This window comes from Paroedura picta, chromosome 16, assembly GCF_049243985.1.
Source record: "Paroedura picta isolate Pp20150507F chromosome 16, Ppicta_v3.0, whole genome shotgun sequence".
Classification (NCBI taxonomy): Eukaryota; Metazoa; Chordata; class Lepidosauria; order Squamata; family Gekkonidae; genus Paroedura; species Paroedura picta.
In genome coordinates, this window is record NC_135384.1 from 7,846,457 (window position 1) to 7,864,673 (window position 18,217).

The 18,217-nt window shown below is 53.3% G+C and overlaps 1 protein-coding gene across 3 annotated transcripts in view; it reads left to right on the plus strand.

Annotated features, from left to right (window-relative positions):
• PPP1R12C (protein phosphatase 1 regulatory subunit 12C) overlaps window positions 1–15,033 on the plus strand; it is a 31,483-nt gene extending 16,450 nt beyond the window's left edge. Inside the window, exons 9-22 of one of the 3 annotated variants that reach the window (XM_077312951.1) lie at window positions 36–130; window positions 3,062–3,250; window positions 4,503–4,597; window positions 6,645–6,752; window positions 7,317–7,407; window positions 7,869–8,006; window positions 9,095–9,185; window positions 9,533–9,654; window positions 9,836–9,894; window positions 11,337–11,436; window positions 11,551–11,655; window positions 12,066–12,116; window positions 12,731–12,781; window positions 12,921–15,033. In XM_077312951.1, coding sequence (XP_077169066.1) covers window positions 36–130; window positions 3,062–3,250; window positions 4,503–4,597; window positions 6,645–6,752; window positions 7,317–7,407; window positions 7,869–8,006; window positions 9,095–9,185; window positions 9,533–9,654; window positions 9,836–9,894; window positions 11,337–11,436; window positions 11,551–11,655; window positions 12,066–12,116; window positions 12,731–12,781; window positions 12,921–13,007 — 1,382 coding nt within the window. In that variant the 3' untranslated portion in view covers window positions 13,008–15,033. The remainder of the gene's footprint in view (window positions 1–35; window positions 131–3,061; window positions 3,251–4,502; window positions 4,598–6,644; window positions 6,753–7,316; window positions 7,408–7,868; window positions 8,007–9,094; window positions 9,186–9,532; window positions 9,655–9,835; window positions 9,895–11,336; window positions 11,437–11,550; window positions 11,656–12,065; window positions 12,117–12,730; window positions 12,782–12,920) is intronic. The other 2 variants (XM_077312952.1, XM_077312953.1) reach the window with 2 other exon arrangements.
• Window positions 15,034–18,217: the final 3,184 nt, after the last annotated feature.

The window sequence follows — 18,217 nt, forward strand, 5'->3', positions numbered from 1 at the left end:
CTGGTTGGATAACGACTGTTTCCTGTCCCCCACAGAGGCAAAGAGCAGCCCGCCAACGGACCGCGGCGCAGTGAACGGCGTTTCGGTGCCCCCCGTCAGTCCCATCCCTCCCAGCCCTGCTACGCAGAAGGTAAGGCTTTCCCCTTCCATACTGACACAAACTCCTCGGCAGGCCAGAGATAAGGGGAGGGAGCAGTTGGCGGGACTCCCTGTCCTTCCACACAAGGAAGAACGGAAGGCTCAGTGTGCCGGTGATGGTTGCCGATGGGTCTCTTCTCAGATCAGGCCTTCACTCTCTCTCAAAGCAGCCTGGGCTAGAGTTGGCGCACAGAGGACAGCAGGACCTGAGTATTTTTGGGAAGGCTCCACTCAGTCATTCATCCCAAGGGATGCAGGCCTGGAGGCTGTCAGGGTTTTTTTTTTTTTTGCACACCCTCACCTTCTTGTACCTTCCCTGCCTTTTGGGTGAAGCGGAACACCTCGCCCAGCAGCTCTCGCCCGCCTCTCTGGGGAAGAGAGGAAGTGTCAGAAGGCCCCAGGCCTCCCGTCTCAGGTTCGGAGTGGGAAGGCTGCACTTGGGGATCCGGGCCTGCGGAAGTGGGCAGCAAGGCTGAGAGCCTCACACCCTAGGCTCCATCATGAGCACAGCTCTCCTTTTCAGAACGTGGCATCTTCTTCCTTCTCCTCCCCATTTGCTAGGCACGGTTCCTTGCACGATTTCATCCCTCAGCTCTGCGGCCTGTGCTGCATTCACGCCAGTAACGTCTCTGTCAACCCACCAGCCCCTTCGTCGTGCATGTTTTATTTACCTGCCGTGGCTCGCTGCTTCTTGGGGAAGGGGAGGCTGGCCTGCTTTGGATGTCGGCATGGAGACGGCCTCCCAAACAGTCCGGGGCGATTCTTCCAATCGCACCCCAGCCCCTCTCTTTCTCTCACTCCGTTCTGACGCCTGCTGGCCATCTCTTTCCACCGCATGTCACTTTCTCCCTGCATGGCGTGAAATACTTTGGACTTTTCTGTTCTGTTTTTGCTCTTCTGTCCTTTTCCTGTCCCCTGCCCTCCTTGCGTCTCCCCCCTCCTGCCGGTGGCTGGCCCGCGGCCTCCCCACCCCCTTGCTTCGCTCCCCCCAGCCGCAGTTTGCCTTCATCACCCCGGTCCTGCCCATCCCGAGCCCCCTCGGGCCGTCCATGTGGAGGCAGAGCCTGCGCAAGACGGGGATCGTCCTGGTGCCCGAGAACGGAGAGAAAGCGGCTGTGAGCGAGAAAGGGAGGAGGGGGGTGAAGACGGGCTGGGCTGCATGAGGCCCCGGGTTCAGGACCCCCCATGGCCAGGGATCGAGTGACGAAAAAGGAGAGCTTGGAGAGCTCCCGCTGATCAGAACAGACAATGGAGGGCTTGATACGCCAAGGGGTCAACCTCCCATACTGCAGCTTCTTGTGTTCAGAAGTGTAACCTGCATTTGTATTCTTCGCTCTGGTAGTGGGGAACAGGGCCCTCTGTCCTTGACCCCGGAAGCTGAGCATTTCTCCTTCCAGATTAGACAGGCTTCACGACGGCCTTAGTATTAATTCTATCCAAATAGCAGTTTTTGACCTCGAGGGCCCGCAGGATGCAGTGGGAAAGAGCGGCGGACTTGAGTCTGGAGAGCCGGGTTGGATTCCTCTTCCACATGTGGCCAGCGGGATGACCTTGGGCCAGGCACAGTTCTCTCAGAGCGCTCTGCCCCACCGCCCTCACATTGTGGGGAGAGGGAGGGAAGGTGATCCTTTCCTGGCCTTCCCTTGTGGCTCACAGCAGGGTAAGGCCAGCAAGGTGAGGCGGAGATTTCAGTAGGGATGCTTTCGGAAAAGGACTCCAGGATCTGTTCCCCGGCACGGGAACAGACACAAAGTTCTGGAAAGACTTTCTGGGAAGCGGAGCTCCCCCTCTGCGGAGGCAGCTCTCCAGCCCTCACCTCCGGTGACCCCTGTTCTTGGAGGCTCTCCAGATTCCTCTGAGGCACGTGAATTGGGACAACGCAGATTGACAGGGCGTTCGCTGCCGGCGAGGGTAGAGCTGGGCCGCCGTTAGGCTGTGTTGAGATGGTGGGAAGCCCCTGTCGGGGGGGGGGGGGGCGGGTACTGTCTGTACCCTAACCCTCTTGGCAACCTGGGTCTTCCCTTTCCTGGTGCCAGGTTGGCGCTTGGAGCAAACTGTTGGTTAGATAAAGAAACAGTTTCCCTGTAGTTCACGTTTCACGTAAGTGGTGCAGAAGGGGGGAGAGAGAGAGAGGTTCGCACGCTTGGCTCTCGTGCTCTGCGTTTAGTGAGGATGCTGGAGGACTGAAGGTGCTGCGTCTGTTTATTTGAGACAGGGTTTAGCCCCCAAATGTGTTAGAACGGCTGGGCTTGGGCCTCTGGGGATATGGTCTTAAACCTGCCCTGGGTTTGTGTGTGCATCTAAGTGCGCATTTATTTATTTAGATTTTTATACCGCCCTTCCAAACGGCTCTAGGCGGTACAGCTCCTTATCCTGGAGGCTGGAGGCTGATCCTGCATGGAGCAGGGGGCTGGACTAGATGGCCTGGATGGCCCCTTCCAACTCTGCCATTCTAAGTTCCCAGCAGCTGAGGCTGGGGGGTCGGGCTTCCACAGCGCCCAAGATGTCCGCTAGAGCCGATATCCTGGCAGCTAGTTCTGGGAGCGTTTGCATTTCCGTGCGGCTGAGAGATTTCCCAACCTCCGCTCCTCCCCACCCGTGCTTGGTGCGCTAGGCGGCTTCTGTTCTCCAAGAGAAATCTGCCCCCCTGCCCTCGCAGCCACGAGGAATCCCTAGCTCTAGCCCTCCCCCTAGCAAGTAGAAACTCTTGCTTGCTGCTGCGGAGTTGCTTGTCACCACGGGCACGTCCGAACCTGTACGCATCCGCTCTGCCCGGTTTATATCCCCCCCCCTTGTCCGTTCCAACTCCACCGCTCCAAGCCTTCGTCCGTCCTGACTCCCGTTCCTTCCTCTCTTCCCCCCACTTCCTCTCCCTCTCTCTCTCTTTCTCCCTCGCCCGCTCCCCCCCCTGCCCCTCTTGCAGTTCTCCGGAGGCTGCAGCCGCACGATGGAGCCCGAGGACTCGCAGGCCCCAGCGGCCTGGAGGCAGAGCCTGCGCAAGACCAGCAGCTTTGGGGTGCTGCAGGACGCCCGGCTGGAGGACGGGGCAGCCAAGGAGGGCAGCGGCATCAAGAGGTCGGCATCCAGCCCGCGGCTGGACACAGAGGAAAAGGTAAGCCGGCAGGAGGAGCGTCCCAAGGAGGGGGCGAGCCGGAGTGTTCTCGAATTCAGCACGTGGGGACAAAGGCAAGGAGGAATCCCTTTGGGAGCAGGTGCACCTGCTTGAAGCCGCTGTCTTTGAACGCCACACGGCCTGGGAGCAGGCTGCGACAGAGCCAGCGCTGGGGTGGTTCGCTCATGCTCACTGGCACCACGTCGGCGTAGGGCAGGGGTAGTCAAACTGTGGCCTTCCAGATGTCCATGGACTACAATTCCCATGAGCCCCCTGCCAGCTGTGTTTGGAAAGCAGGCAGACTTCGGCCCCGGCACCTTCTGTCCTGCAGCCGGTTATACACCAGGCAACATTCAGAGGATTGAGGGGAAAGGACTCAAAAAGGAAGTGCCCATGGCTGGGAGGACCTGGAGAAGCGGAAAAGCACTTGGGGCTCGCTTTTCGTCTTAGAACCAAGAGCTTTTCTGCTGCATCTTTCTTGCCTTTTGAGTCTCTACGTTTCCCATCTTAGATGTAGCAGCCTCAGAGTGTTTGGGGGGGGGTGAACCTGCTCTGGCGGGTCGGGTTTCTTGAGACGGGCTTCCCAAGGGGCAAAACTTGCCACCCGTTTCTCTCTGCTTCGCCCTCTCTTGTCTGCTTTGTCTATCTCTCTCCTCTCTCTTTCCCCCTGTCTGCCCCACCCGTCACTGTCTGTACATTTGCAGCAAGACATCCGGGAACTCTTACGGAAGTGGAACAGGAACCCCATTGGCCCAGGGTTAGCCAATAGGAGTGCAGCTTCTGAGCCAGCAGGTGACCCGGTAGGAGCCTCTGCCCCTCAGAGGGTGTGGCTGGCTGATTACCTTGCTTGCTAGCTGCTTAGCTTTGGGGGCTTTAGTTGCACTTTAGCTGCTTTGCTCGCCAGCCAGGGGGTTTCCGGTGGCCGGACGAGGGGGATCTCTTGTAAGGAGGATCTCTCCTGCCATCGCTTGTTTTCAGGGAAAGTGCGGCTCGGATGTCCCGCATTGGTGTGATTTCCCCCTCCCCTCTCCAGTTTCTCACCTTTTCTTGAACTTTCTGGGCTTTACTCTGCATTACACGGCTCTTCGGAGCCTCCTTTACTAGGCCACCGGTCAATTCAAAGCTTCCCAGGTCTCCAGCCGGCTTCTGAGCAGCTCCCCCTCCTGGCCAGAGCACAAATAACAGCCTCTATCCCCCCCCCCCCGCCCTTGTGGGCCACTGCTCATCCCCCCCCCCCCTTTCTCTCTTACAGAGCAAAGAACCACGTCTGGCCCGGGTTACACCGACCCCCACGCGGAGGATATTTGCCCTACCGGATACAGAGCCCCACCGGGACCCACGTCGAGCGTGAGTAACCTGCCGCGGGGAAGGTCATAGTGATGCCTTTCATAGTTGCTGGGAGAATGACATGGAGGCGGGGACAGGACAGTGCTGCCTTGAGCTCCCTGAAGGAAGAGGCAGCTCCAATGCTAGACGGTCAGACTGAGTTGATGGCGGGCATTCTGGTAGGCTTTGGCTCCTCCGAAAACAAATGCTAGTACCTTAGCGCCAGTGCGGTGTCACGGTTCAGACTAGTATTTGGAAGAACCAGGTTCCAATCCCTGTTCGTGCCTTGGAAGCTCACTGGGTGACCTCACCTACCTCACAGGGTCGTTGTCTTTATTTGTAAGTCAGACCTCGGCGTGCTTGACTCTCCTCGTTGGCCTCCCCAGCCTTATAAGTAGAGCCAGAGTGTGCTGCATGACAAGGCACCGGCCCAGGGTTTGAGCCTGACCAGGCTGCAATGGCTCCCTTCAGACCCCAGCCAGCAGCAGAAGCATGCGCTTGCACCCAGCGCCTCCCCCCAAGTAGCTCACAGTGCCACTTCCTAGCAGCGGCGTTGGCTGGAAGGGAAAAACCGAGCGATGCTCGCCCGTGCCCTCGTTAACTCCAGGCTCGTTAGCGGCAACGGCACGCTGGGAAAGAGCTGCCCTTGAACAGCATCCAGAAGCTTCTGGGATCTGTTCCCTCTGCAGCCTGGATCCCCGGTGCCAAAAGGCTCACTGATTGCGGCGTGGATCGGCCGGCTGCCTCTCAGGCCCTTCTCCGCGTGCCACTCCCACTGGAGCGGTGATGGGCGGCCCACCCCGCCGAGGCCCTTTTCACGCGTCGCGCTATAACCGTGGCACTCCCTCCCTAGGTCCACCCCCCTTGCGCCCTCCCTGAGGGTTTGTTGCCGTCAGGCCCGGTGTATTGGGGCTTCCCAGGTATTGGCTGCCACTGGCTTTGCTCGCTTGCGTTTCTCCTGCTCCTCGGAGGTTGGCGATTCCTGCAGGGGGTTGAACGGCTGCGTTGTTTGGCTGGCTTGCGCTTGTCAGATCTGTTTGGGTTGTCGTGCGAGTCTTTTTGCTGGTTTTAGCGGCGGGTCTGTTCTTGCGTCTGCTTTTGCCACCTTGGAATCTTACGTCAGCCAGAAGTTTGGGATGGAAACGTGCTATACAGCAGTTGAGGAGGTGCCTGAAGCATCTCCTCCTTGGGGGTCTTAAGAAAGCCACCCTCTCTTAAGAAAGCCACCCTCTTAAGAAAGCCACCCCTCCTCTGATTAACAAGACATGCCTACCTTGCAAGGCTGGTGTCAGGGTGATTGAGGCAGTGCATGCAAATTGCCTGAGGCCTCTTTGCCGACCTAAGTGTTTGTATAGCTGTTTTTCATTCATTCATTCATTCATTCATTCATTCTGTTACCGTTATTATTGAATACTGTTGTTTATTACACCGTTTGACACAAGTTTTTTGTTCTATACTAAATGTTTCTTGTACTGTACCATATGAGAGTTATAACGTAAACCACCCTGAGCCAGAAAGGATATATAATATCATTCATTCATTCATTCATTCATTCATTCATTCATTCATTCATTCATTCATTCATTCATTCCCATTTTTACATTTTTATCCCACTGCCGGCTCCTGGCGGCTTCCAATTCAAAAATATAGACTACAGTACAAAACAATATATCAGTATCAACTATTTCAATAATAATTAAGACATTAATCATACATCAACAGCCGTTGAAAACGGCAATCCGCCTTTAAAAAAAAGAAAGAAAAGAGCTTTAAAGAATTTATTAAGTACCACTCACCATCATCTTCCTCTATTAGAAATATCCACAATTATCACAATTTATTCTTATTTTTTATTATTATATTTATAATTACAATGACGTTTGGATTATAGCCTGGGGATGGGGTTGTGGGAAGTCTTCTGAAAGTGAAATGTTCTACTTGGTGGGCGGGGAAGAGCGGTGTTCTCCTGTGTTTGCACCTGGCCCCCTCCCCCTGATGCGTTTCCTCGCGTTCCTTCTGTCTGTCTGTCTTTCTTTCTCTCCATCTCTCTCCTTGCTCCCCCCCACAGAAACTTAGAAGGTGGCCTTCAGATGAAGATAGATACCGCCCTTGCCCCACACCTGCCCCCCTCTTCCACTGCCATCAGCTCTAGCACGGATCCCCGGGACCGCCGAAGGTGAGGGTTGGGTGGGGGGCCAAGGGCAGAGAGCCTAGTGAGCCAGGGAACCTGTGCGGAAGGCCGCCTCTCGGCACGGGATGCGGGGCCATTTCAGCTTTTGGCCCTTCAGCCATTGACCCTCCTGTAAGCGCGACCTTTGCCTGTCCGAGAGACGTCCGTGTCTTATGGCGAAGGCCCCTCTTGCCTCCTTCTGTGCTTCAACCACTGCTAGTTGCTTTTCCATGGAGAATGGGGGTAAGCCCAGCCCTGCACGTTGCTGCCCTCTGCTGGCCTCTCCACGCCTTGGAGCTTGGACAAAACATCCAAGGGCACTGGAAGGAGTGGACATGCCTGTTGCTCCTTTCTGGTCCCAAATACACAGCACTGCATCTTTGCCTCCATCCAGCCACAACAGCAAGAAGGGATGAGAGGGCAGGAGGGGCGGGGGGGACAGTCACCTTGAATTGTCTGGGAGGGCAGAGGGGACACCAAGGGCTCTGTGGCAGCTGCCCAGAGCAGGGACTCAGAGGGTTGGAAGGGAGAAGCCTGTCACTGTGCCCATCCTGCTTGTTCTCTTTGCAGGTCCTACCAGACACCCGTGCGGGATGAAGAGTCAGAGTCCCAAAGGAAGGCCCGCTCCAGGCTCATGAGACAATCCAGGCGTTCCACGCAGGTATAAATGGAGCGCCAGAGACCGTAGCATCAGCGTCATTCAGCGAAGAGCGATGGCCTTTAACCTGGAGAACCGGGTTTGATTCCCCGGTCCTCTTCCACCTGCAGCCAGTTGGGTGATCTTGGGACAGACAGTTTTCTCTGAGCTCTTTCAGCCTCACCTCCCTCACAGGGCGTCTGCTGTGGGGAGGTAAAGGCGATTTTAAGCTGATTTGGGACCAGTTTGGGTAATGAAAAGCAGGGTACAAAAAAATGAGCTCTTTCTGTAAGCAGGCAGGGAGCTAGGATTGTGCCCCTTGAGTGATGCTAATACCGTTCGTCCAGTTTGCGGCTCAGTCTAGGTTGGCCATCTGAGGGATTCAGTTCTTGTAGCAGCCCCTTGGCTTAACCCTGTGTTTCCTTCTTCCGTGCAACTCAAGCTCATTTAATTCCCCCCCCTCCTGCCCCACCGCTTGTTTTCAGGGTGTTACTCTCACCGATCTGAAGGAGGCTGAGAAGACCATGGGCCGGGCCGGGGACTCCAAATCGGCTTCGGAGCAGAGAAGCAAAGAGGACGAGAAGTTTGAAAGAGATGGAGAGCAGCAGCCCCAAGAGGTTTCGGTAGAGGTGGCAGGATGGGGGAATGGGGGTGGGCAGGTCCAGAGATCAGACCTCTCATGGCCCTAGCTGGCAGGGGCTCCTGGGAATCGTAGTCCATGGACATCTGGAGGACTGCAGTTTGACTACTCCTGCCTTAGGGACTTCACAGAACAGGCCCGATGACTGGATAGGCCGGGGAGATTGGAACACCGCAGTCTGATCTAGGGGAACAGTCAGCATCAACCTAGGAGCCTCTTCTCGCCCTTAGTGACTGGGCAGGGAGAGGGATACGTATATCATCCATGTAGCGCAGTCTCATCACTGGTGAGAAACCGCTAAAATATTCTTCGGGCTTCGAGAACCCCCAGAAGTGGTGTGATCACGCAGGATATGCTTCAGAGGTGTACACGCCCACCCAGGACCCCGCCCCATACTGTCCAGGCTCATCATTAGCCATGGGGGGGAGGGTGACCATATGTGTTCCTATCACCCGATAAGTGTTTAACAAATTTTTTTTTAAATTTAAAAATGAATTAACTCCCACCCATTCAGAAAACCCTTCTAGGGCCGTTAATAAATCCCGTAGCATGTAGATTCTTTGTGTGCAGTCCTAAGTGAGTGTCTGGTGTAATTTGTATATCTCACAGCAGGACAGTGGCCACCCGACTATCCCAACCAGCCCCCTCCAGTCTCCCCAAACCTTGGCTTGCTATCCAAAAATGGCTTTTTTTGAACTAGTGGAATAAGGTTCAAGGAAGAGCGGTTTATTTGACCTTCCAGATCAGAGCGTGTCTTAATTAATTTTAAAGAACGTTAATCATTAGCACATATGTTTATTCTAAATGACGTATTATTTGTATTAGCATGTGTTGATGATTGCACCTATTTGAACTTGATTTTAGTAGATTGGTCTGATGAAGTTTATTGTGAAATGGGTTGCAATCTGGAAGGCCAAATGAACCACTCTCCCTTGTGCCTTGGTCGTCCTTTCTCTCTTTCCTGCTGGTGCAGCCTCATTTTATTTCCATTTTTAAAAATCAACGTAACCTATTACAAGGCTTGTGCTGTGCTGCCCTACCCAATCCAATCATCTTGTCTTTTAAATTCAGGATGCTTCTAGGAGATTTCGGCACCCCACCTCAGACAGTTCTGCGGTTTATACTGTGAATCCATTGGTGGTAAATTCGCAGCCCAGAAAAGGTAAGTTTTCCTATTCCGATATTTGGTACATTTTTTTAACTTGGGGCTTAATGAGGTTTATACCATTATGACTTTATTTCCCTTCCCCCTTAACTTTTGGCCCATCTTGTGTTGCGGATTTCCTCTACTGTGTATTTGCCGCAGGGCTGAGTCTTGCTGCATCCCAAAGCATCAGCCCTCCCTGCCTAGTTCTCCTGCCCAGCCCTCTCCCCGGATGTCCCCTCTGGTTTCTGCCTCCCCCACAGGGCCTTTATTTGACTTCATAAAGCCTCCTGCCCCCCTTCTCCACACAGGGGGCTTGTGGCTCTGTTCAGAGCTCTGCATCTCATACTGTATCTTGCCTGCAGGCTTGGAACCCGATGAGGCGAGCTCAGAGGCGGATTCGGATCTCCGGAATCGGTTGGCCATCCGGGACCGCAGGAAAGGCCGACGGGAGAGACGCATCAGCGGGCTGGGGGGAAACTCAGAGGTGAATATGCCAAGCTGCTGTGTCATGCTCAGTAAAGAGCCGGGATTAGCCTTCCAGTCGGAGGCGCTGTGTAACCATATCATTAAGAGCTGGATGGCTGCCTTAGACATATCCCCCTCCCAGTTACTTGCACAGATCCTACGGGCAGCATAACCCCCCAGTTGTCTTTCCTCATTTCCAGGGGGAAGATGAAGAAGATGTTGAGCAAGTCAACAATGAAGATCCATCAGGACATGGCAGGTAGATTACCTTTGGTAGTTCAGGGCTTAATCTTGTTTTAAGAGCAGTGTGTGACACCCTCCCCCCTCAACACACACACACACACACACACTACACAAGTGAGTTGATGGGTTCCAAGGTGGCTTCCTCAATTCCACTTGAAATGGGGCTGATGTGGTGAAGTCCCCATTTAGCTTAGAAGCCCGTTGGGTGGCCTTGGGCAACCTCTGTCCCTCACCTGCTTCCCAAATGCTTGAAGACACAAGGACAACCATCTGTGGCATCCTGGGGAGGGGGCTGGGGCCCCGAAATGTAATGAACTCCTGCTGGGTCAGATGTACAGTACTTTAAATAAATCCTGTACATCGTCTGCTTAGAGATCTGCATTTATTTAAATTGCAAGGTCCAGTGACTCGATGTGCAGAGCGAGTTTTTTTTTAATTCTAAAACAAATACAATACACTATTAGAAGCAGAAGAGCTGGTTTTTTGTGTCCACTTTTTACTACCTGACGGCTGAGAGAGCTCTGAGACAACCGTGACTGTGACAAGGTCACCCAGCAGGCCTCATGTGCCTCCAAGTAGCTTGAGATCACCTGCCCTTCCTTTCCCCACGACAGACACCCTGTGTGGTAGGTGGGGTTGAGTGATCTCTGAGAAAACTGTGACTGGCCCAAAATCACCCAGCTGGCTGCCTGTAAAGGAGGAGTGGGAAATTGATCCCAGTTCTCCAATCTAGAGGCTGCCACTTTTAACCACTGCACCAAGCTGGATTACAGGAGATAAAGATTTAACCTCTTTGCTTAAAAGGAACCTATATCTGGAGGGGATCTGCCCACCCTTATGACATTTCATTCTCCTCCCAATAAGAAATCAGAGGCATCCACATGTGCCAAAAACTGAGAGAGCCTAGGATCTGAATCTGCAGGGTTAACCACTGAAGAGATCTTTCTCTACAACCCTAAAAGCCCAAGTTTTAACCTCCCACAACGTTAAAGATGGAAGCTTATCCTTCTTCGTCGCGATACCAAACTTGCCGCCACCAGTAAAGCTGAAATGAGCTTAACCTTTGGCACATCGATATCCTGATGAGCGGGTAAATCCGATAATATCCGTTTGCAGTGCAAAGCAAGTTTAATTATTTTGTTTTCCCATTAGCCTGCCCACTAGTCAGGTGTTATTTTCGGTTCACTGCAGGCGTTTCTGCAGAACTTAAACAATTCCCTGTAGGTTGTGATACCCACCTGTATTATAGAGCAGGGGTTGTCAACCTGTGGTCATCCACATATTCCTGGACTACAATTCCCATGATCCCCTGCCAGCGTTTTGCTGGCAGGGGCTCATGGGAATTGTAGTCCATGGGCATCTGGAGGACAACAAGTTGACTACCCCTGTTGTAGAGAGCGAGGAGCCCCCAAAAGGCCTCCCCTCCCCTCCCCCCGGTGACACAACCTCTCTTTTCAGTGAACACGTGAATAGCGTCCTGCCCAACCGGACAGCTCCCTGCCCGAGACGAAACAGTGCGTCGGGCTGCAAAGAGGAACCCGATGCCTATTACAAAAAAGTGAGTGACTTGGGCTTCTCCGGAGGGAAGGAGGAGCTGTTGCCCGAGAAGGCCAGTCTGTGCTGGGGCAGGGCTGTTAGTGACCTCAGGGCCGCCTTTGTGTCTGTCCCAAAGCTGTATGAAGACCTTTCAATCGAGAACGAGAAACTGAAGGAGCAGCTGCAGGAGGCCCAGCTGCAGTTGACCCAAGTCAAGTTGGAGCTGGAAAGAGCAACTCAGGTACAAAGGGACGGGAAGGTAGGGCAGGCTTGGGGCAGCAGCTGTGCCATGGGTACGGCTCATTCTTTCCGTCCAGAGCTATGTAATGTCTGACAAGGAGTATCGTTGACAGTAACGGCGTTCATGCCAGGAAGACACGGGTTCAAACCTAGTCTCTGGCAGGGATTATCTGAAGGGCCTCAAGCACGCTGCTCTTTCCTCTCGGCCTTCGGTCTGTTTGCGTGGAAGTGACAATACCAGCTTGCTGTGCGGGGCATCGAGGAGGGTTACGAATGCACCCAAAGCAGTTCGTTCCCTTGAAGTACTCTGCACAAACGCTTGCCATTGCCTTTCTCCCTCCTGGTTGCAATTTGTTGCCTTGGAGTCATCCACATGTTACATTGTGTGTCTCGTTTTGCTTACCCCCTCAGAGGCAGGAGCGTTTCGCCGAGCGGCCGGCTCTCCTGGAGCTGGAGAGATTCGTAAGTACCCATTCCCGCTCCTCCCCTCTCTTTCCCCTTCCACTTTCCAGCTGCCGCGGAGCTCTGGTAATGGGGTGAGGTCATCGTTTGCAGCTTCTTGACAGGTGGGAAGAGCTCCAGGGTCCCATAATGAAAGGTCAAGAAGGTGGATGCGATCCACCAGCAGACCCACTGCCCAGTTTTCCAGCAGACCGCTGGGAGCTTCCCGGGCTGTTTATAAATGATGAGGAACTAGAAGGATCTTGGTCGGTTCCAGGAAGATAGTCCTTTGTTCTTGCCCTGGAACGTTGTGCAAAGACAGGTTATGCCTTGAAAAGTCAAGGAAGTCCAAGTAGATTCTCTTGCTTCGTAATTTTTGAACATGTTGGTGCACCCAGAGGTGGCCAAAGTGTGGCTCTCCAGATGACTGTGGACTACACTTTCCAGCAGGCAGGGGCTCCTGGGAAGTGTAGTCCACAGTCATCTGGAGAGCCACACTTTGGCCACCCTTGAGTACTCTTTTAGCACTAGTGTCCTGTCCACTCTTGGAAGCTGGCTTCAGCTAGCCCTGTTCATAAAGGCTCTCAGAACTCCATTTTGCTCCTAACCTTCACCTCTTTCCCTCTCCCCTCAAGGAACGCCGAGCCTTGGAGAGGAAGGCTGCGGAGCTGGAGGAAGAGTTGAAGGTAATTCGCACCCAGGCCTGGGTCTTGGCTGTGTGTGTGGGGGGGGGGGATGCCTCTCTAACTGGTCAGGGACCGTGAGCCACGAGGCTCATCCCAAGCCTTTAAGGCTTCCCTGCCTATTCTCCCTTCCCTCCGGCAGGCTCTTTCCGATTTGAAGGCCGACAACCAGCGTCTGAAAGACGAAAACGCCGCTCTTATCCGCGTCATCAGCAAGCTCTCCAAATGACCGCCACTGCAGCCCGCCCACCCACCCCCATCCTGCCACGAAGCCGGGGCCTTACTCCCCAGTCCACCCGTGACGTCAGCCAGACCTTCATCAGGGACAGGAAGGAGATGCCAGGATAGTGGGGCAGCCCGCTGCCCACACCAGCTCCCAAACACTCCACATGCAGGCCGCTGCAAGCCCCAGCCAACCAGACAGCCATTCTTTCCCCTCCAGGGCCAAACTTGTCAACAGAAGTGACGTCTCGACCTCTCCCCTCTCCCCCACCCTTTCCTGCTTCCTCCCTCCTTTCTTTTTCCTTCTCAGAAACAGTATTTATTTTGCGACTTCCTTAAAGTGACGCTCCTTACTTGCTTTTTTTATGGAACAAAAATATATATTTTACTGCAGATAGGGAGTGGTATGATAGAAGCCAGTATTCCCGGGTGCTCGGAAAAGCAGGCCGGACCGCAGTACAGGTTTCCTGGCCAGAGGGAGAGAGACCAGTGAGAGATTTGAAAGCCAAATGCAGGTGTGGTTGTGGGGAGAGAAGGGTTAACCGTTTCCCTCCTCGGTTTCCCTTTTAAAGAAGGGCCACGGAGGCCGGTGCGGCTTGCAGTGCCGCCCTCTAGGGGTGGCGTTGGAGCCAGCCGCTTAAGGAGAGTTGCGGCTGAGGTTGCCCCCCCTGACAAAGTGCTTCTGATCATCAGGCATGTGGTGGGAGATGGCGTCCGATAGCCGGTTTTTACGGAGCCAGGGTTGGAGGCCCCTCCCGGAAATGAAAAGAACAGAGCAGATGGGTCAGAAGCAGCCCAGGGGTTGTGTGTGTTTGAGGACAACCTTCCAGGCTAGGCAAAGATGCCCTGAATGGTTCGATGGTTCGGTTGTGTAGTGGGGGGGGGGGAGTGATCCTCGGATGCGAAACTGAATTGCCAAGGTGGGGGAGGGAGGGGTGATCTGCGAAAGACTGCGAATGTGCGATTGGTTCTGGAGACCGAAGTGCCATAATGGGGAGGGGGGAACCTGTATTGCAAAAAAGTGTGGCAACCTGGGCTCCTCCCCCACCTTTCGAAGCCAGTAAGCGGGAGGGGGAGGCACTTGTGTTCCTGTTTACACTTCCCCTCAGCATCTTGCTATTGGGATGCGAGTCCTTCTTATTTCTTCCCGTAATCTGGTGCGTCCAAAGCTTAGACCTGCCTCAGGGTCCCTTTTTGCTCACCCTGAGGTTGAGGCCGGACCAAGGGACGCACTTCCGTGCCTCTCCTCCCCTGTGCCCACGGCTACAGCCTAACGCCATCTGTCATGGGCTTCCCGGGACATCTACAGCCCTGGGGTCAGAGAGGGAGAGAGAACACATGCCATAGGCTGCAGGCCAGTTCCCCGCTGCCAGGGTTCCTGCTCCCCTGCAGCTTCTGATACTCCTCCTCCTCCCCCTACCCCGGAGCCGCTTCTTGACCACTCCCACCCAGACCCCTCCGCTTCCCTCGAGGGCTTCTAGCGTTTGTGGCTCTCCCCCTATATTCCTCTTCCTGCACGCACACAAATCCGATACTTTCCACGTTTAAACTGAGGGCTAGAAGTACTTCCAAGAGAAACTGAGGGCTACAAGTGAATCCCACGAGAAACGGGTCCAAAGTACTCCCCCGAAAATCCCGTGTGTGTAATTTTCTTTTTTCCTGCGCTATCATGAGCCAAGATTCCTCCGCCAAAAAAGAAAAAAAAATAGTCCCTCTCTCCCCTGTATCTCGTCATGTCCTTCTCCCTTCCCTTCCTTTCCTCCCTTCGTCCCAGTCGGTGAATGATTCCTCCCCTCCCTCCCAACATATCTGTACATAACAGAAGTATTTTCTATATGGCTGCATCGCCACAAAAACAAGAAGAAAAAATGCAGAAAAAACCTTAAATGTGCAATATCGCATGAGTATTTTTTTTCCAAAGAAGTCTCTATATTGTACTTGTTTATTCAGCAGCTTAGCTGCCATTTGTTTTAAAGAACAGGGAATTGAAATGACCGTGTTTGAATATAATTAAAAAAACATTTAAAAAGAAATCTGGGGCCTTGGATGTGATTGTTTCATAATAACGCCGGGAAGCCTCCATGGCTGGCTGTGGGTTTTATCCCCCTGTGGTGTGGTAAGGTAAAGGTAGGTAAAGGTATCCCCTGTGCAAGCACCGAGTCATGCCTGACCCTTGGGGTGACGCCCTCTAGCGTTTTCATGGCAGACTCAATACGGGGTGGTTTGCCAGTGCCTTCCCCAGTCATGACCGTTTACCCCCCAGCAAGCTGGGTGCTCATTTTACCGACCTCGGAAGGATGGAAGGCTGAGCCAACCTTGAGCCGGCTGCTGGGATCGCACTTCCAGCCTCATGGGGCAGAGCTTCAGACAGCATGTCAGCTGCCTTACCACTCTGCGCCACAAGAGGCTCTATGTGGTGGGGGGTAATGGGTAGATAATGCTGGATTTGGGCTAGAGAGGCACGGATTCGGCGCCATAAAACTCACTGTGTGGTCATCGTCCGCTCACTGTGTGTCAGCCTAACCTGCCGTACAAGAGTTCCTGTGAGGAATTTTCAAAAAATGCAGCCGTTCCTGAGAAGGCAGGTTAAAAACGTGTAATGGACTCCTCCATACTCCAGAAGTTCACCCGTTCACATGGAATAACTCCCACAGTTACTGGGGAGGTTACGATCCTCTGTAACTTAAGATGGCTTAAAGATGGCTTGTATTTTATCGGAATGTGAAATCCGGTCTGAGGGCAACAAAGATGGTGAGGGGTTTGGAGACCAAGACGTATGAAGAAAGGTTGGGGGAGCTTGGTCTGTTTAGCCTGGAGAGGAGACGACAGAGGGGATCTGATGGCCATCTTCAAGTATTTAAAAGGCTGCCATATGGAGGGTGAAGCAGAGTTGTTCTCTCTTGCCCCAGAGGGACAGACCAGAACCAATGGGAGGAAATTAATTCAAAAGAAATTCCATCTAAATATCCGGAAGAAGTTCCTGACTTGTCTCCAGAGATCAGCTGTTTGTTGGGCTGTAGATTCAGACTGGCCTTCACCCCACAGCCAAACAACTGATCCATGGAGAGATGTCTCTCTCTGCCGGATGCGCACAAGTGGGGAAGAATCAGGTGATATTCCCCACTCCTCTCCCACATACACCCAGAGTTCTCTCACCTTACCTACCTCACAGGTTGCCTGTTGTGGGGAGGAAGGTAGGCAATTATAAGCCGCTGCAAGACTCCTTTGGGTAGTAAAAAGCAGCATACAAAAACCCAGCCCTCTCATCTTCCTAACTCTCCCAAAGGTGCATTGATCAGTTTATCTGCCAGTTAACCCCAACCAACATTTCCGCTGTCTGGGCCTGTTATGTCAAGGCTTTTAACATAAGCTTACATAACGACTGTGCTCTCTCCCCCCCCCCCCCACACACACACCAAAGCCAAACAAAAGGAAGATCATCAGAGTAGAATGTCCCTGGAGGGTGACTCAAGTTCTCTTTGGACTAAAATTAGAGTTGGTCATTGACACTCCCTTCTTCCACCCTTGGCCAAGCCTAACCTGTCGGTAAGGATGCCAAAGCTAAGAGGTGTTAACTCTAGGGCAAGGGTGAGGCCCCAGATCTGACAGTTCTCCAGGTGGGAAAGAAAACCCTGCAGTCTTGATGCCCCCGGCTTCCCACCCCTGGGCACAGGAGTTGTGGCCGGTTAATTATTATATTCATCTAATTTATGCACCGTCCCTCACTGTGATGTCTCAGGGCAGTGTACACAGAACCAGAGGGGAACGGGAAAGGTGCGCAGAAATTTGGAACAATCTTGAATAAGAAAAAAAAATTATTCTGTAAGCAGCCCCAAGCTGACATTGTTGGGAGGGACGGGATATAAATCTAATAATAAAATATAAGTGGTCATAACAGCACACCAGAAGAGCACACCGTAACAGTTGAAAGGGGATAACAGTGAGACATGCTGGGTGTCAAGGTTGCCTGGCAAAGGGACCAGGTAGTCAGGGGTCCCCATCACTGGCCTCATCTGAAAGCCTGGCAGAAGAGCTTCATTTTGCTTCGTTTGACAGCTGAGTTCTCATTTGGGCCCTGATTTCATTGGGGAGTGCATTCTACCAGGTTGTGGCCATGGAGGAGAAGGCTCTGGCTCTAGTCAAAGCCAGGCGGACCTTTTTGGGCCAGGCATCACCAGGTTGTTGGAATAGGTCGAGCGTGTCGGTCTTTGGGGAGTATAGGCAAGCAGATGGTCCTTGAGGCACGCAGGACCCTGGCCGCGTATGGCCTTGAAGGTGAGTACTGGTGCCTTAAATCTGATTTGGTCCGTAGCCAGTGCAGCTGCGGGAGGATCAGTTCCCGAGCCTTCAGGCTGCATCACAGCGATTAGTAAACCCTGCCCGCTCCACAGGCAAAATACAAATAACTGACCCAGAGAAAAGTGGTTGGATTGCCATGGTGTGCTAACCGCTGAAAAGTGAGAGTGTGTGGGAATGAATGCGTTTGGTTCATTTGCGTTTATTGCCTGTTGTATTGACACCTGAAACTGGAAGGGCGAGGTTGCAAAACACACCTGGTCTTCCGTAATTCCTGCGGAGCACTAGTTACCTCTTTGGAAAGCATGGTGTCGGAACGCAGATGTCCCGTTTCCTTCCCCCTGGACAGACGCTTCGGCCAAGAGCTCCCCGCTGGGTACTTGGTCATGTCAGAACGGTATCAGATTGCCTCAAGGCATAATCGTGCTGTAGCGATCCTTCACGACTGAACGGTCACCATGGGAAAATCTCATTGCAAACAATTGCTCTAAGACAGTAATTCGACAGTATCGGGCAATGGGGTGGATTCAGACTCGGAGATGTGCCTCTTCACCTCCCCCCCCCCCACACCTCCAAATCAAACATCCCAGAGATCATAGGGACATGGCATCCTGCTTCCCTGCATGCACGACGATAGCGGCCAGGATATTCAGAGCCGGTTTGCCTGCGGAGTTCTGTTTTGGGGGGCTTTCCAAAGGGAAGAGAAATCAGAACAAAATTCAGCATTGGCAAGCACTCTAAAGAAGTCCCCTGTAAGGGCTTCCAGGTAACCTAATACAACTGGCTCCTTTGTCCAGGAGGCACTTCCCAAAAGAACCTGAAGTCCTGGTTCCTTCAGCTTTCCCCTACAATAGACGACTGGTAGGAGTCTCTCCTTTCCCCTCTTACAACTCTCAAGATCGTGGCTTATTGGTGTCATGA